General features: G+C 30.5%; 2 protein-coding genes across 2 annotated transcripts; one reads left to right on the forward strand and one right to left on the reverse strand.

Annotated features, from left to right (window-relative positions):
* The first annotated feature begins 5,878 nt into the window (after positions 1 to 5,878).
* LOC132754693 (uncharacterized) lies at positions 5,879 to 14,159 on the forward strand. The gene is made up of 6 exons (XM_060745352.1): positions 5,879 to 6,150; positions 10,519 to 10,655; positions 11,373 to 11,464; positions 12,747 to 12,857; positions 13,515 to 13,640; positions 13,952 to 14,159. Exons 1-6 carry the CDS (start codon positions 5,995 to 5,997, stop codon positions 13,960 to 13,962), a joined length of 633 nt encoding a protein of 210 aa, XP_060601335.1. The 5' UTR covers positions 5,879 to 5,994; the 3' UTR covers positions 13,963 to 14,159.
* Positions 14,160 to 15,437: 1,278 nt separating this feature from the next.
* On the reverse strand, positions 15,438 to 17,482 carry LOC132754694 (cysteine and glycine-rich protein 1-like). Its single transcript, XM_060745353.1, has 3 exons — positions 17,325 to 17,482; positions 16,790 to 16,911; positions 15,438 to 16,034 (listed from the first exon to the last, which is right to left on the reverse strand). The coding sequence occupies exons 2-3, from the start codon at positions 16,902 to 16,904 to the stop codon at positions 15,889 to 15,891; spliced, it is 261 nt and encodes an 86-aa protein (XP_060601336.1). The 5' UTR covers positions 16,905 to 16,911; positions 17,325 to 17,482; the 3' UTR covers positions 15,438 to 15,888.
* Positions 17,483 to 20,028: the final 2,546 nt, after the last annotated feature.

The raw sequence follows: 20,028 nt of genomic DNA on the forward strand, positions 1-20,028 counted from the left end.
TAGGAAGATCTTGTGCAGTAGCTACAGGAGTAAAGTTTGGTTGCGCCTACCTTGGAATGGTACTTTTCATTCGGAGAAAATAGTAAGATTTTTCATTCGTCCATCGCTTTATGGAGATCTGTTACCGGGTATTTAATTCTTATTAGAGAAAAAGTATCTAGGACACGTTTTAAAAGTGATGCATGTGGAATCTTGCTAGATGATTCTGCTGAATGTCCATGAGTGTATATGCGCATGTTAATCATGTAAATTTATAATTCTAATTTATTATGATTCTGTATTTGCCTTTTTTCATATAATATTGCTAATGGCGAAAAGGCAATAATTTTGCCGTATTGCTAAAATAAAACTTTAAACTTTAAATTTCATATTTCCACTACAAATATTAGTTTAATATAAAAAGGGGAGACGAGTTTTGAATAATCGTACATGACATCGTTCATGTGTTATCTACACTAATAGTTTTATATTGATTCAAAATGTTGATCTTTTTTTAAGTTCTACTATTATTTATTTTTATAATTTCAGCTCTTTGTTGACAAGTGAAAAACTGAACATTTCTACGAAGTCCCCAGAGCACTGTTGGAAAGTTACAACCAATGATACTACTTTATTTTCTCTCAAAAAAAAATTACCTAACTTTTATTCTCAATTCATATTCAGATATTTTTGTTTAAAAGATAGTACCAGAATAAATTTGATATAAAATTTTGACTTTGGGCTGTTGCTACTGCTGTTATAACTTGTAACACGACCCATTTGGACATTTCTGGTGTATTTATTTCTGTATTATTCATGTTATTTTACATGTATGTATGTATTAAATATTTGCAATAAAATATTATTATATTGATTACAAATAATCACATTTCACAAACAAACAAAAATCAGTTAAACAAAATATTATGTCCTTTAGAATCGTCCTTCATCTTTAGACATTGTCGCAAATTATCAGCAATTTTCGTGAGATTTCCTTTTAGATATTTTCATCGAATCTGAACATACTCATATTTGTGATAGTAATTAAGATTTTGACAGGTTATATGGCCATTTATAACCCAAGCCACTAGGCGATGGTTATATTGTAAACAACCGTTTATATACCGCCATATAACCTGTCAAGACCCGTTATTACGCATTAATGATAAGTGAACTTTTTTATGAGAGATTTTTTTATACTAGAGAAAAAGTGTTAAATTACGCTGCCGTGTATATTATTAGTTATAAAGATCGTTGACAGGTTATATGGCCCTTTATAAACGGCTATTTGTAAATACATGTATAACCCGAGCCGTTAAGCGAGGGTTATATTGCAAACGGCCATATGACCTGTCAACGATCTTTATAACGAATTTATAATACAGCAAGCATCATTTTTAGAGAAAAAAGTTAGATTTCTTCATGGATCGACATCAGCCGTGTATATAAAACTATATAAATGTCAGGATTATCCAATGAAAAATGACGTTACAGACGTGCAGTATTATAAAGTTTATATATACGAGTAAACGTAACGATTATCCAATGAAAAGCGACGTTACAAGCGTGCAGTATTACGCACGGAAATATTATCTCTCAGATGCCTTTACCCAATTTGTAATGCCCGAAAATTCCTATTTTGTGTAGCATTATTAAATGTGAATATAAAGTGTTTAATTTGATGCAGCCATGAATATAAATAATATAAAAACACGGCTGTCCAATAAAAATGAACGCTAGAAACGTGTAGTATTATAAACATGTATATCATTTCACTACATGTACATATCTCATTCAAACATTATAAATCTAGTATCAAATTTTACAGCTTTAAAGTTACCTCAAACGTATTTTGCAATTAACTTAAAAATTTGAAAATATGCACCAACCAATCTTTGTTAGATCTTTAATATTTCTTGAATAAGCCATATCTTGACGTCATATAGTTTTGTGACGTCATGTATCATTTGAGCCTATACACATATAATTATTATGAACAATGCTTATAATGTTTTAAAGTAGACCTAATTGTATAAACATTAAAAAATAATTTGAAGGAAAGTTTGTTTTATGATTTACCTTTGTATATCATATTCTTTATTATATAATTCATTAATTGTATGTAAGATATAAATAAAATAAACTTTGAATAATCTCTCTTTTGTGCTTTCAGTTGAAATCTACCTCTATGTGAAATTCCTGCGCCGAATTTCTTATCTCTTTTACTCCAACACGAATCTACCACGTGTCGTCCAGCGCAATATTTCATCTAGAGAAAAAAAATCACTCTATCCAACAAAAAAAAAGAATTTTCCGATTACCATTTTTGTCGAAAAAACGTGGCCTGTAAACTGTCATTGTAACCACTAACGCACGATATCCCTTAATTTTCTTTTTAACAAGAAAAGACGAATTGTGCTTATTTAAATGAAGTGATAAAATTTGTTGATACATTTAAATGTCATTTTTTACATAACCATTAAAAGACCGATGAAATCCTAAAAGTAAAATAGGAAAATACATTACATGTTATGTTAAATTTTATGTGGATCTAGCCCATTTATCTGCCACACTAAAATATTTTAATAAGATATAATAAGTAAAAGTTTCTAGCTCTTTCTCTTGGTAAAGCAACAATATCACGTGGGAGGAACTGTTACACGGGTATGGAGTTATGATAACTTGTCAGGAGTTCTTGGAAATCTTTTGTGTATACTACAGAAACACTCGTCAAAATGGTAATTTTCATCTTTAAAAAGCTAAATAAAGCTTGTCTTACATCTAGTATTATGTGGTGATTTCTACCAGCTTAAATTGCAAAGTGTTAATACAGTGTTTCTTGATTAATTAGGTAAGTCAATCTTTTTCTTGTAGATGTCAACAATATATGAAGCTATAGGATTTCACAATATCACTTAAATTTTATTAAAAGATCTGTTGTCAGTATATTTTAGAATTATACTAGAATGTCAGATCCTTATAGTATGTTTCTTTTTATTTTTAATTTACTACAATTAAGAAGTAGGTGATCAGTCACTGAATCAATGAAACAGTGCGAGGTACTCGTATGTTTCTAAATATCAATGGAAAACATCAATAATCGTTTAACACTCATGGACACTGAGAGAACCAGAAAAATCCATTTTTTTTTTCATCTTCTCCTTCTTTTTTTTTTTTTTTGTTTTTTTTTTTTTTTGTTTTCTTTTTTGTTGTTGTTTTTTTGTTTTGTTTTTTATGCCTTTCGGTATTTTTCATACATATAGGTTTCCGTTTCTCGTTTTTTTTGGACAAAAACTTTATAAAATATCAGTTATAACTTTCTAAAATTTATATTTGAATAAGGTTTCCTACTAGATAATTAATGCAATTTTGAAAAGCTGTAAAAAATGTGGCAAAATGTTTGATTAAAGGAATCCAAGAATTTAACAACAAAGTTAGTTTCCGAAGTTCAAATGATAAACTAAAATTGATCGTATTTTCCTAAAATTAATATGGTACATATTCAAAATGTAAAAAGATGCTGATTTGAACAGCAAGTTTAGGTAAACATTAGATTTAACATGTGTACATTTAAAATCATATAAACATTTTTCACCATCATAATATCAATACTATACGTTGTATCCATTATACATGAATGTATAAAACTTGATTTTTTTTTTTGTTTTTGTTTTTTTGTAAAGTGTCATAAAACTTAATTAATGCTCCTGGCAAGTAAATCTTAACGCCATATTGCTACTTATAAAATTTAATTTGATTATGGCAAACTTTATTAAAAATGTCTAGCAAGTTGTTTTAGTTTTTGCCCATTCTTTAGCCATGCTGTGTTGTATAGAGAAAATGAAACACTGTTGCAACACTGTATTATGATTAAGAATATCCTTAGATAGTTTTATACTATTAAATATTTATATCAACAATTTAAACTTGTAGTTTAAATCCAATGACATTTTGCAAAATAAATAATACTACAATTATAAATGTTTTGTTGTCAAGCATTTGTCCATTAAATTATCTTCACTTCCCGATTAAATCGGAAGGGGAATATTGAAATGACGTTGCCTTTTCGTCCCTCCAGGCGACCATCTAATGGTCTATGATCTTCATTCCGTCCATAATTTTGGTTAAAAAAGGGGGAAATGGTTTATGAGGTAAATTTTATAGGTTTATAAGAAAAAGTGCCTAATAAAGATCAAAGAAAAAACACACAAACCAAAAATGTTGGCATGTCCGTCCGTTCGTCCGTCAATCCGTCCGCATAAAACATCGGTAAAGCAAAACAGTTGTTTTTTTTTTTTTTTTTTTTTTTGCGACGGACGCGCCCTCAGGCGCGTTCAGAGCTATGTCATCTACACATGGTATTTCGTCGGCTACAATCGCGCAATGTGTCCTCAAACCGAATAACAGCCCACGAAATAGTACATGAATTTGATTCTATGAAACTCCCATATTCGTCGGGATATCTTAAAACTTCCATATGTAGCCTTTTTTCAATTTCAACTTAAGTTATCCAAAGTTAAATATAAACGTATTTGATTGATAAAAAACGCTGTAGCCCCGTAGTATTATTGCGCAATTATGCAAATAACTGCTGAAAAACGATTTACCGCTGTCGAAAAAAGTAGGACAGCAAATTATGCTATAATTAAGGAGTAAGCTCAATAATTCATAGAAATTATAGCAGGAAATAAATATTCCCCATTAAAACAAAACATTTTTATTAACAGATCAAAAGTTTTTCGTGACTTTAGAATAACTCGCGCATTAATAAAAAGAAGAACTCTTTTCGTGACTCATACCGCGGGTTTAGCTGAATATCCAAGCAGCAGTTAATATTAATAAATTAGACTACAGTACAATGGTTAGTATTATAAATATCTATTTTTGAAAATGCCTGTAAAAAGGGAGTTTTTCAACACTTTACGACCATGTAGTCTTTCATGGTAATCTTTATTAAAGGAAGTTATAATATCAGTTCTACTTCCGATTCTTGTGTTTTGTTTACATAGTTTTTCTAGGTCACGATATGAGTTAACCTGCTATAGAAGATAACCCTATTCTAAAAATAGATTCTGCATTATCTCTGCAGACTTTCGGACGAGTACACATTATACATGTAAAAAACCAGCGGATATTTACTTTGTTTACATGCATTACTTTAAGAAATTCTATACAATTGTAAGAAGCAAACAAGTTGAGAATGGAATTTAGTGTGAAATTGAAAGGGACAACTAAACACTGTAGTGCTTAAGTGACGTAAATGAAAAAAAATACACCATTAATTGCTGATGATTTTAACCTAAAATATTTTTAATGAGACATATCCAAGAGAAATAAAAATACAAATGACTTATATTTTATTGTCTATATGCCCACTATGATATAACACGAAGCAATTCTAATTAACATTCTCACATGTATTATGATTGAAGTTTATTTGCATGGTTTCATTTTAGAAATAATTCGTTGACATTTTTTTTCTATTTACATATCATTTCTTGGAATAAATCGATAAGGACACTGATTTACAAGTTTGACCAGAGTTTTTAGGTGTATTTAAAAATTTGGACTTGTTCTGCTTGAAAGTAGAAAATCTGAATTATATCAGATTGGGACACTTAAAATATATTGCTCTACAAATCTCGAACTTGCCTGGAACAAATTTTCTCTGTTATATCTTTTGTGTTGTTTTATTTTTCTAAAAAAAACCTTAATGTCTCTCCGGTTGCATGTCCGTCGCATTCAGTGCTGCAGCACTTTGATTTTGTTTTTTTCACAATGTCCTTTAATTAAGTGAGGACTGTACATTAATGCAACTGTTACAGCCGTCGTACATTCCCTTTAACGTTTTTGTATCAACAGCTGATTTGGAGCCTACGCAGTTAATTTTAATATATAAGTTGTTATAATAAAGCAAACGTGTCAGTTTGTTGAATCAAGCACTGTAAAGAGGTATTTAATATTATACCAACAGAGTAATTTAAAGTTAAAATAGTTAGAAATATATAACTAAACATGGATCAAGGATTTTGTCTGTTAATTAAAATCGCGATAATTGTTGTGAGTATTCATGCGGTGATATGTCAGAAATGTGGTGTACAGAAAGAGGTGTCCTTTGCTAGAATACCGGCGATTAACACTCTGTTGTCTTTGGATGAGTTCGACACCCACGTAAGAATTTGTGTGTTTATTTTGATCAACCCTTGTAACGTATTCTCATGATATTTTTATACGTTAAATTTTACCTGTCTTTCTCGTGCATTAGTTTCATTTTTTTCTCTTTATTAATTTATTAGACAATATTGATGAGATAGATTTTATCATAATGTCTGGATTTAAAGTGAACTACACTTCATGAACACTTACAAAGCGTTAATTTCTTTGAATCTGAGCAAAACAATTTCTTTATTGATAATTTCATACTATACACTGAATAACAACAACAACAACAACAATTATAATAATAATGATAATAATAATGATAATAATAATAATTAGTTTTTAAAGATGTTCATCATTGTTCAAAGTTCTTTGGCCATAAAAAACTTCTTATTAAAATATTTCATCCTGTTGAAAAGCTCTTAAATTTTGACATCGCTTATTTCCAATAACTGTGACCATCCACAACATTTTTAAAGTGAAAAAAGACATTTTTTTGACAAGTTGAATTTAAAAAACCTAACGTGTGTACAAAATTAGTTTGAAAATAGGCAAGAAAATGTCCTAATTAATAGAAACACATTAAAAATGTTGTGGATGGTTACAGGTATTGGAAATAAGCCATGTCAAAATTTAAGAACTTTTCAAGTTTATTTATAAGAAGTTATTTATGGCCCAAGCACTTTGAACAATGTTGAACAACTGCATGATCCATTTTATAATTATTTTGTTGATGAAAAAAAAAAAATTCTAAAACCATTGATTTGGAAATGTGCAACTTGTCATTGTCAGCTGGAAATACAATTTGACCTACAGAGTTTCATTAATAAATATAAAAATTGGTTAAATCGTTTTGTATATTTCCTCCATGAGTGCAAATGGAAATTTTAAAACAAAGGGACATAACTTGGTAAACTGAATCCGAACTGCAAATACGGACTTTACCGAGAATATAACTGTAGCGCCACCTGTTAGCATAATTTGGGTGTCATATATTATTACACCAGATGTCGCGTTGTATTATGCTTGCTGCATTCGGCTTTCGGCTATGCGCATTCTACCTTATGACATTCGTCATTCAAGCTGAGTAAATGGACCCAAATACAAACAGTTGCAGGTTAATTTATTGAATTAATATACCAGATCAACAAATGAATAATAATTGATCGTTAAATAACGACATCAACATAAAATTTAGCAAGTCGCACACAGCAGAAAGCATAATGTGCATGTAAGAAAGCAACATGTAAAAGTCAGAATGCAAGATGTATATGTCAGAATGCATAATGTACAAGTTAGAAAGCACGATGTACAAGTTAGAAAGCACGATGTAACTTAAGAAAGCAAGATGTAATTTTGGCATAAATAACCCTCCATAAGCTATAATGTTCACTGTTACTATTTATCGGAACATGAAATGGTAAAACGCTACTCATAAAACAATACGGTTATCGAATTATACATTTTAAAGATTAAAACGGAATGAAACATCCACGTAGCGCTAAGTATGGAGGGTGATTTATGCCAAAATTACATCTTGCTTTATTACGTTACATCGTGCTTTCTAACTTGTACATCGTGCTTTCTAACTTGTACATTATGCATTCTGACATATATATCTTCCATTCTGACTTTTTCTTACATGCACATTATGCTTTCTACTGTGTGCGACTTACTTAATTTTATGTTGATGTCGTTATTTAACGATTAATTATTATTCATTTGTTGATCTAGTATATTAATTCAATAAATTAACCAAGTTTGTATTTGGGTCTATTTACTCAGCTTGAATGTCGAATGTCATAAGGTAGAATGCGCATAGCCGAAAGCCGAATGCAGCAAGCATAATACAACGCGACATCTGGTGTAATAATATGTGACACCCAAATTATGCTAACAGGTGGCGCTACAGTTATATTCTCGGTAAAGTCCGTATTGCGGTTCGGATTCAGTTTACCAAGTTACGTCCCTTTGTTTTAAAATTTCCATTTGCACTCATGGAAAAAATATACAAAACGATTTAACCAATTTTTATATTTATTAATGAAACTCTGTAGGTCAAATTATATTTACAGCTGACAATGACAAGTTGCACATTTCCAAATCAATGGTTTAAGAATTTATTTTTATTCATCAACAAAATAATTATAACATAGAACAGTTGTTCGACATTGTTCAAAGTGCTTTGGCCATAAAAAACTTCTTATTTAAATATTTTTTGACATGGCTTATTTCCAATACCTGTGACCATCCACATTATTTTTAATGTGTTTCTATTAATTAGGACATTTTCTTGCCTATTTTCAAACTAATTTTCTACACACGTTAGATTTTTTAAATTCAACTTCTCAAAAAATGTCTTTTTTCACTAAGTTGAAATTATTCACTAAGATGCTTTATGGCCCCAGGTTCTTGTTCACAGTGTCAGCTAAAAACTGAAGGAACTGCTGCCAAAATCAGCTGATTCTGAGAAAAAAAAAAGAAAAAAAAAGGGCAAAAACTGTCTAGTCTGTCAATCTGTGAGAGTTTAGCTTTAGGACGAAAATGATTCATAATATTAATTGATGAGTACATAAAAACAAAATGTACAAAAAAATGTCGCCCAAGAAATGGTTATAAAATCAAATGAATTGTTTGTCATAGAAGATATTAATAAACATTTTTTTTTTTTCATTTTTTTAAAGAAAACTACTAAAAAGGCATCTTCAGCCAAACATGCAATATTCATTTTATAACCATTTCTTGGGACCATTTTTGTACATTTTGTTTTTATGTACTCATCAATTAATATTATGAAATCATTCGTCCTAAAGCTACACCACGGTGCATATCTATATCGGTACCCTCTTTGCGAAATCTGCTCAAACGGTACCCTCTTTACACATGCACAGGTTATTCTCTGCTAAAAACAAACAAGCGATGGATAACAATCCAGTAAAATTTCAATGTAATAAGGAAAGGGGGTTTGACAGGTACAAAAGATATATACCACGGAACACTAGAAAATGTCAAAAAATATTTTAATAAGAAGTTTTTTATGGCCAAAGCACTTTGAACAATGTCGAACAACTGTTCTTTTTTATAATTATTTTGTTGATGAATTAAAATAAATTCTTAAACCATTGATTTGGAAATGTGCAACTTGTCATTGTCAGCTGTAAATATAATTTGACCTACAGAGTTTCATTAATAAATATAAAAATTGGTTAAATCGTTTTGTATATTTTTTCCATGAGTGCAAATGGAAATTTTAAAACAAAGGGACGTAACTTGGTAAACTGAATCCGAACCGCAATATGGACTTTACCGAGAATATAACTGTAGCGCCACCTGTTAGCAAATTTGGGTGTCACATATTATTACACCAGATGTCGCGTTGTATTATGCTTGCTGCATTCGGCTTTCGGCTATGCGCATTCTACGTACCTTATGAACATTCGACATTCAAGCTGAGTAAATAGACCCAAAATACAAAAGAGTTGCAGGGTTAATTTATTGAATTAATATACTAGATCAAACAAATGAATAATAATTGATCGTTTTAAATAACGACATCAACATAAAATTAAGCAAGTCGCACCACAGCAGAAAGCATAATGTGCATGTAAGAAAGCAACATGTAAAAGTCAGAATGCAAGATGTATATGTCAGAATGCATAATGTACAAGTTAGAAAGCACGATGTACAAGTTAGAAAGCACGATGTAACGTAAGAAAGCAAGATGTAATTATGGCATAAATCACCCTCCATACTAAGTAACGTAAAATATATTTTCCGATTTTTCTATGTACCGATTTGTTCACTTCGATGGTAATTTTTCGTTTAAGTCGTATTTTGAAGCGGAGCATGCGCATAACAATTTTTGTAGACTTCTCCTAATGATTTTACGCTTTAAATGAGATTCATTCACTACAATCAGAAGCGCAAAAATGAATGCCGCCAACAATCAGTTTGAACACTGAGGAGAGTTCAGATGGCCTCTCCAATAAAGGCAGGTAACTCTGCCAAGCATGTCTGCCTAATTACTCACCTTTTTATACTATGCTTTCATCCATTATACTGCTGTAAGCACTGAGAAAAGTGAAATGTTCTACCTACGGACAGTTCTTGATAAATCTCAGGATCAAGGTTTCTTTGGTTAAAAAATATTAATCTTATGATCAGCCAGTCGATGAATACAGAACACCTTGCTACAAATAATGACCCTATATCTAATCTGAAACTATGTATTATTCATTTAAGAGAACTTAAAGTATAAGGCCGATAATATCTAGAAACAGATTTAGACTGTCGGCGACGGAAGGATCTGGATCGTCATGATTTTGACTGGTTGCTTCACCAAGTGTTCAGACATTAGGTTTGTTTACTATTTATATTTAGATCGAAGGTCGGGAGATGGGTGAGGTGTATTATGCCCTGCCAAAACCTGCAGCGTTCATTCCTGATATCAATTACAAATCAACTATTACTAAAGACCCGGGAAGTACCCAATTATATACACTGGCGTCAAAAGGAGAGTAAGTTACACTTTATTTATTTAATTCACCATAAAATCTTAAATCTAAGTTCTAAATTTCTAGTTCTCTATTTTTTGTCTGTTACAATCCTCAAATATGTTTTCTTTCTTTTAAAAAGGTGTATGACTAACAAATCCAAATGATATCCCTCTAAATCAAACACAATTATTTTCCTCCCGTGAAATACACAACTTTTAAAAAATGGCTGCCGCTTACATTTAACAAAGCCAGGTCTAATATAAATTCGCAGTAAGTAACAGAAATATGAATGGATGGTTGGACTTTTTCTCCTACTAAGAATTGTTTGTTTTTATTATTAAAACAAGCGATCATTCATTTTTTTTAATAAAATAAATAATATCACCGTCATTTAACGTTAATTGTCGGACTTATTTTTCAGCTCAAGACTTCTTGTTTTTAATGAGAAATTCCGACTAAATGGGGCTCTCAATGGGGAAAACAAATATTAATATTTACGTTAATATTATGGAAATTTCGTTTTAACTTGTTTTTTAGCATAAAATAAAAAGAAAATTTGTTTGTTTGTTGTGTAAGATGTAGTTTTATTTCATCTCGTGAACTTTAAAAACACTATTCTCGCTCGTGGCTACGCCACTCTTGAGAATACTGTTTTTAAAGCCCACTCGATGAAATAAAATTCCATCGAGTGGGCTTTAAAAAACAAACAAACAAACAAATATCCTCTATATATTCCAGGACAGTGGCAGCAAACTCAACATGTGCAGCACGAATTTTTTCATTAACACCTGTTGACGGTATTGACAGGGCGTTGTTCTTTCTGACAAATTGTAAGAATTTTCTCATATTTAATCTGTGTTCAGCACATGAACTACGCATATGTTATGTCCGTAAAAGCACAAAAAGATGAGAAGTATTTCCAACGTTATTAAAAAATACGACAACTGTCAAAACTATAAAAGTAGAGTTAGATGACGTCATGTACGCTGTCAAACTCCAATCTCCACACAGTGATCTCCCCTTAATTCTTCGGCGTAGATCTCTGCCACCAAGGTCCCAATATATCAGAATTTCTGATATACTATATTTTTTCAAAAATTGTTTTATCTACTGCTTTTATCTATCAGATAAGTTTTCTCTCATTTATTTAACAATGTTTATGAATAAATAAATAAATAATATGAATATTTAGAAATAATTTTAAAAATTATGAGATTATTTTCTACCGAAACGATATTTTGATATTTTATATTTTTTAGCTTTTGAATTTATTTTTCGTTATTTTGTATACTTTCGATAATTTTTTGATAAACTATATCGAACGTAGGCACTAAAAGTTAAAAATAAAACAGAAAGAGAAAAATAACGTTAGATTTTCTTTGTAACGGTCGATATTTACATTTGAATTTCGACGTTACGTCATGTGACTTTCATCATCATGTGACGTCTTTGAAGGCAGTGATTACAATTCTGCCAAGGGAGGTAATCACTGTGGGGAGTTTGGTCAAACTCCTCACAGTGATTACCTCCCTTGGCAGAATAATAATATATCTCTGTACTGATAAGGGGAGATCACTGCATAGGAGATTGGTACGCTGTACGTGTGGTACCAATACATCGAATGACGTCATAATATCAATTACCTAGATAGAGGCTAATGTACTCGTATTATAGTAAAAATTCAATACTGGAATAATTGAATCTTATTGACGTTAACATATGATTTTTTTTACAAAACAGCGTTAATTATGTTATTGATATATTATGATAAGTGCATGTGCATGGATTGTGTAATGTACAATTATAACTCCATCCCATGTGTCTGTGGTAGTGCTCAGTGTGATCAAATATGGTATCGGAAAGTAGGCGGAGCTAAGAATAAGTTTTAACTGTCATCCAACAATATATAGAGGTTATGTTCTAAAGCTGCGGCACTTGACGGTTAGTGCCCAAAGTTTCCGATTGGCCACAGTTTGGTTACCGTTCTTAAAAATTTACCACTATATCAGATTGTACACGAAATAGCACCGATTGTTGGTTAAAATTACGGTCCATACTGGTATTATCACACCATTGATATATGAAGTTGGTAACATTTTCATTAATTTTCAGCCCTGATACAAGCTATGTGGTCAAGTTGTCCAACAAGGTACATATTGATCATGCGGTGTACAAACTACAAGGTTGGTCAGAAGATATGTTTGATAAAAGACACAACCATCGGTAATATTTTAAATCACTCTGTTGTATCGACATCCTGTAGAGTTTATAATTCGAAAGAAAAATACCGCATAAAGGAGATTCAAACTCACGACTGTCGCCTTACAAGTCAAAATGTTCTTAAATGGTCTCAGTCTAATTTGGCATAGCCTTATATGAACCTGACCAGTCTAATCAAATCATTAGATAACTGCATTATTAAGTATTATTACTTCCAAACAAAAATCTTATTCACTTTAATAATACCAATCGTCAATTGGGCTAAATATGCAAAGAATAGTTCATGTATATAGCAAATAAGGACGATTTTTGGAAACTGTAACAAGATAGCAAATTAATTCCGCATTTATAGCCCCATATTTGTTTGTTTTGCATGTAAGATCGAAATATATTTCACTGAGTGGACACCAGATGCAGGCTACGCCACTCGTGAAAATAAATTAGCTGGTGTTACCGAGTGAAATAATATATTTCAAAGTTTATACAAGCATATCTATAGTTATACATTTTACTCTTACTGGTGTAGTATAATACATGTATCTAATTTTAAAAGTGCTTTTATTTAATATTGATATATTATATTAATATATCTTTCTATTTCCTTTCATATCATTTATTTCACGTTTTATCGGCTTTTCTTAAACCGTAGAATTATTCCAGGTTTTTATATACATGGTAATATGAATGATGCTCCACTCATCGAAATCATTGAAGATCTTTTTCGAGCTACGGGAGTGAAGTTTGGTTCCCCTAGCTTAGAATGGTTCTTTTCATTCGGAGAAAATAGTAAGTTTTTTTATTAGACCTTTCCCTTATTTAGGATCTGTTATCAAGTTCTTACTTGAGTAAAAAGTATCTACATAAAACATTGAATGTATGGGTAGCAATGTGATCAGAAATATATTACATAAAAACTACATCATTTGATAACATTTTTACATTTTAATTGTATATAGAAAAGGGAGACAACTATTAAATAACAGTGCATGAAATTGTTCATGAGTTATCTTGTCTACATTTTAAGTAACATACAAATAATTATATTGATTCAAAAGCTGATCTTAATTTTACAGTACTTCTGGTTTTTATAATTTCAGCGCTGTGTTGACGTGTGAAATACTAAACATTTCTACGAAGTCCAGAGAGCAACGGAGGAAAATTTACAACCAATGAAAACATCAATTTATCTTAAAGAAACAACAACAAAAAACTCTTCACACATTTTTCCTTCTTGAATTTCAGTTATTTTTGTTTAAAAAAAAAAGTAATTTCATTAGAACCGAAATCAATAAACTATAAAACTCTGACTTTGTTGCTTGTTTTGTTATTAATTTTTAACCCAACCTATTTCCACTTAATTTTTTGTGGATATTTGTTTTTGCCTTATTCATGTAAATATACATGTACACCCGGAAATAAGTTAAGCACACCCCGGAAATTTAAAATTGGCTGTAATTTAAAGCACTGTCATGAGATGACGACTTGAGATAAGAAATAGTAATGTGATAAGTAGCGATACTAATTTAGTAATCATAAACCAGTACATTTATGAGTTTTGTTAATTCTTAAACCAAATTATTGAAGCATATTCAAACGTGTTGTTTTTACAAAAAAAAGTAAGTGTTTAGATGTATGGTATTGGGACGTTTACATTTCCTGGTGGATATTTTTAGCAAATCTTTACAATAACGTATAATGATTATGTTGCCAAATTTTTAATAACGTGTGTAACTGCCACATGCCAGGATGATAGCCTCAACCCTTTTCCTCATACTACCAGTAAGGCCTATAATGCGATTTTGAGGTAAATTTTGCCAGTCATGGTGCATAGCTTGTTCCAGTTAACGCAGGTTTGACTACAGGTGGTGCGTACCAAATTTCAGTTGTGGTCATGTCAAAATTGAACGGGTAGGAGGTTGACAGTAGCAGTGAGTTGTAGCATCAGCAAAATCATAAAACGTGAAGTTGTCAGTAGCAGTAGCATATCATAAATTAACATTCACGTGCAAAACCGAACTAATACACATCAAAAGCTGTCGGTAGGACAGCGCGCTCGACTATGAGACTATGAAATTAAAACAAGAGTCTGGATAATATAAATGTTCAAAAAGGGCCTAATTCAGTCAAACCCATAGTTAGGAAATATATGCATTTGACAGGGACCTCTAGCTGTGAGGTTTCAAACCCATTCTCTTCAGTAGTTTTAATGATTCCAACTTGCACGCAAAGCAAAGTTTGACACCGTCGTGTACAATAGACCTACATAAATTATTCTTCGAATAGTGAAGCTAAAAACAATATATTCTTACATATATATATATATATATATATATATATATATATATATATATAATATATATATATATATATATATATATATATATATATATATATATATATATATATATATATATATATATATATATATATAAGAATATATTGTATATATTAATATCGAGTGTCTTTATATTGCAAAGAATTAATAAGAAATGACTTCGTGAATACTGCTAATTGTGACATAAACAATCACCAGGGGCAATATTTAAATTAACGTCAAGTGACCCAAAAATGACACACAAATACTTAGTTTTAAAAGTTTAATTTGAAAATGAAAATACAATTAAATTTAACATGGAATTAATGGCTTTTATTCACAATAGAAACATTCTGTTGTAAAAAGTTTAATACGAAACCCCGGAAGTTGAAATATCCTCTATTATTTAACTTATGATATTTTTGTACTATGGCATATTATATGCCGAAGGGTTGTCGGTATAACTTTTTCTAATACAAAATAAATAAATTTTCTCAACTTCATGCTGTGAATAGACTTCAAAAAATAAAATTTTGGAGAAAATACAATACAAATATTAAAAAACATATAAAGAGGATATTAATTTGTGAAATATTAACATATAAAAATGTCTGTGTCCAACATTTCGAGAGATATGGTTTTAACAAATATCACTTATAATAAATATCGTATTGTTGACCAACAGTTGACCAACAGTTGACCACCAGTTGACCAGCAGGTCTATTTTCCAGTGTTAGTAAGAGCCCCGGCCCCACCACCATATCCGTATCCCTTCGGTCCGTAATTTTTACCATAGCAACCTTTACAATAGATCTTCCCCTCATGTTCAGCGACCGTATTACTGTCAAGGGTCTTGTTACAATCCTCTGAAGAAAAAATCCGGACATATTACGAAGAAATCGTCACATTTAAGCAATTAACTTGTGATTTTAAAACATTAAGTACTGATAAGTGTGCTTATTAGACCTATTCTCTAAGACAATCACAACTTTTCGGTCAAACAAATACTGGTACGTGTTGCGAATGATACCAAAGGTCATCACTCGGAATATCTCGGATGACTTTGACAATACGTCTTTCTTATTGAGTTGTCGGATGTGACTTTTTATCATCACAAACTCATCATTACGTTGATAAATTACGGCTATGTACAAAAATCATTTTCCAAGACGGTTCCATTCAAATTTGTTTAAGCAGAAATAAATGCTTTAAACATAAAACTTACATTAAACTGTGGTTTATCGATTTGTTACATTCAAGTTGATGCAGATCGACCGTGTAAAATAACATATAAAATATTTCACATACATTCCGATTTGAAACTACCAGTTTGTGAAGCAGAACTAATTCGTGTATTATTGATGAAATATCGACTTTGCAAAAATGTACAAAACATTTTGCTTTTACTATGTTTTGCATAGTATTAGAAAACTAATATGAAATGCTTTAAACTCTCAAAAGCTGATTATACTCTGGATTTTGTTTATATCAAATTGATTAAAGACTTGAAAAAAAGATAAGCAGAGACTGTCGGTGAAAAAATGGATACAGCCAAAAATGGAAACTTAAGCGGAAAGAGACGATGTTTCTCGAACTATAACGGAAAACAACGAATACTCACGACAAGTAAAACAGCCTCGTTTGTGAAAAGAATTTCCTGCTGCGATTATTTCCTCATTTGCATACACTGACTTATCACAACGTCCACACTTCTTTCCACCTCCCCATGTCGGCATTTTGAATCTGTGGTGTAAAAATAAAGTTAAATAATCTATATACTAGTATCGCACGAATCTTATCTTCTTCTTCGGCCCTCATCTTCAGGACAGTACGTACTAGAACAACCACTGTACTTATCTAAAACTTGCTCATTTAAAAACAAAACAAAAACAAAACACACACACACCAGACATTATCATGGCACAGTTCAGAGCTGTTCACTATTTAGGGGACAAGATGTGTAAGCGGCCGGATAGTTCAGTCACGACAGCCATTTTTTCACCCTGTCAAAATTTCATTAAACAGTTAAAGTTGATGTCAACATTAAATAATTAAAATTAAAAGTTTAAAATTTTAAACGTAAAAAAATCAACAACATTTCATGATTAACCAAGTTGCTAAGATTCATGATGATAACTGATAAAATTAAAACTTACAGATTTACAGGTTTACGAAACTAGTTAAAATTATTTCCTTCCGTATACAACCGTTCTCTTTTGTTGATATCTCACCAGTGAATGAAACACATAAACAGATATTCACTTTAACATATTTACGAATCAATGTTGCGTAACGCTACGTAAACCTTACGTGACAAATTTAAGTGCAATGTTTACACCACATTTTTGTGAAACCACTCAATGAATGGTTATATTCACATGCCCATAAATAGACTGTTTGAACTAAAATATGTATAGTACGGTAAACCATTTTAAGCTATGCATGGTATGGCTAATCATTTGAAACAAACGCTAATAGATCTTATATAGTTTGTAATTGTAAAGATGGATAGCATATTTACAACAACATATTAATTTGTTTGTAAGGCCACCGACCCATTATAATTATACAATGCAACATGATACAAAAATCATTTTACGTTCCTTGATCAACATCCTTTAATATACAAATTAAATGGTGTATACATGATTATACGATCACTAAAGTTGATCAGCGATTATGCGGCGATAACTGAAGATGATGATATAAATAATTACTGACATTACGTTATTATTGTTGTATAACAACTGAATTTATTAATGAGTAAAAATCATTTCAATTTGCTCTACACTCATACCAATTTAGCAATTGTTGTTGGCGTACTTCATTATATTTATAACATTGAAAAATGCATGTTATTCACAATCAATAAATGATATATTTCTATTATTTAAACAATTAGTACAAACGCGCTGTGCTCTAGGAATGTTATTTTAAAGTATGACAATCGATTTCTATTTTAAGTTTGTGGTCAGAACATCTATATATCGTTAACTGTCGCAAAATTATTCATTCATAGTTAAAAGTAAGTTATTATAAAAATGTGAACTTTGGCATATTTCGTCACTGTCTGTGTACGCGTGAGGAAATGGTTCAAGTATGAACGTACTCTAAAATATTTGTTTAAGTACATGGAAGGATTATGGTGATATAAGAAATGTTGTACAGTACACACTAAGTGTGAACTTTTAATTATTAATAACCAAAAATTTTATATAATAAGCATATATATAAATATTATATTCCAATTTAAAAGATATGTACTTTAAGTGAATAAGTTATATTGTTATAATAATATTCATTTTTTTTAATTAATGACTAGAAAAAAGCGACAAATAGTATATTGGTGTAGAACAGGGTTTAAGAGATATCAAGAAACAAATACCTTACTTAGTATATAAGTAATTACATGTATAATGAATTTAAAATTTAAGATTTTAGGTTTCTCACAAAATAAAACATTACGTACAAGGCACGTATTTTAGTTACACCAGCAATATGAAATTCATATAACGACTTCCCGACATTATATTAAACGAACAAGTGTGGTTTCCTTATATCCAAAATAAAAAAAAAGGATTAAAAATAAGCTAACTCTGAACCTACGCCGAGGAGGGTAAGTCATTTTACAATTACCTCCCTTGTATATGTGAACAATAATTTATTATTATGATTTTTTTTTCTAGTTGTTGTTTTTTTTTATTTTTATTTTTAGTTTTTCTTCTTCAATTTTAATTACATATATATCATGACTTGAACAATGTTATTTGTTATGTCATGTTTTCAATAAAATAAATTCTGTTTAAACTAACATAACTAGTGACCTCTTGTGTCATTGCTTTTTGTAAACACTGATATTACAATATCCCCTCCAAAAAAAAAAAAACGTTTTACTTAATAACAACAATTTACTCTAACATCATCATGTATAACACCACACCTTTTCTAAATAACTGCCGTAAATTTGGCAATAACATGATACGTTCAGCTTTACAAAATATAATAAAACCTCCTTGTCATAAAATATATATGTAATAAATGAAATATTTATAAAGATATAAAAAATAAAAATGTCAAGCAAGCTAAAATATATATATATCGCATCTTCTCGGCCTTTTTCGTCAAATTTCGGATAAGATCAATAATAGCCGAGATGCTCCGATTGGCAGTTGTCATTGTTAAATACCCGGAGTAGGACGTAAATGGCCAAAGAATTACAATAAATGAAAGATAAATCTGGTGTAATGAAGAGAAACGGTCGTCACACCATTAAAAGACAAGCAAGATTTTCTTTACTTTACAAGGTCTAATAAAGGGGACATTGTCCGCAATCCATCCATTATTACAGTTGTTTATGTCCGTGGGCGTAATAATTATTACAATTTAACTGTCCATGGGCATAAACATTATTACAATGAACATAACCATAGTTTCTTACAAATATATTAAATAATAAAGTTGTTTAATAACTTTAGGCGTATACACAATTTAAAAAACAACAACAAAAAACACGGCCTAAATCATAAAAAATGCATCAAAGTTTGTTTTATAACTTAATTACTTTTCTTTTCAGTGTTAAGGCATGCAAACCAGGCACTTTTCGTTAATTTTTCAACTAAATGAAAAATGTTTTGACTTGCATACAAGATTTAATTAAAATGGGTCGATATAAGTTCAGAAAGCAAAATATTTTCATGGTCATCATAAAATGTAATTTCTTTTATCATTATTATCGGAGTTGACATTGATATTGCCATGTACTTTTAAATGTTATTTTTTCACTTGGTTATAATATAATTGTGTTTTCAGTTGTAACAATAAAATTATACCTTATCCTTTACGACTGAATATAAATTGGTT

The sequence above is a fragment of the Ruditapes philippinarum genome, unplaced genomic scaffold (assembly GCF_026571515.1).
Source record: "Ruditapes philippinarum isolate M1 unplaced genomic scaffold, ASM2657151v2 ctg8662_1_1_1_1, whole genome shotgun sequence".
Taxonomy (NCBI): Eukaryota; Metazoa; Mollusca; class Bivalvia; order Venerida; family Veneridae; genus Ruditapes; species Ruditapes philippinarum.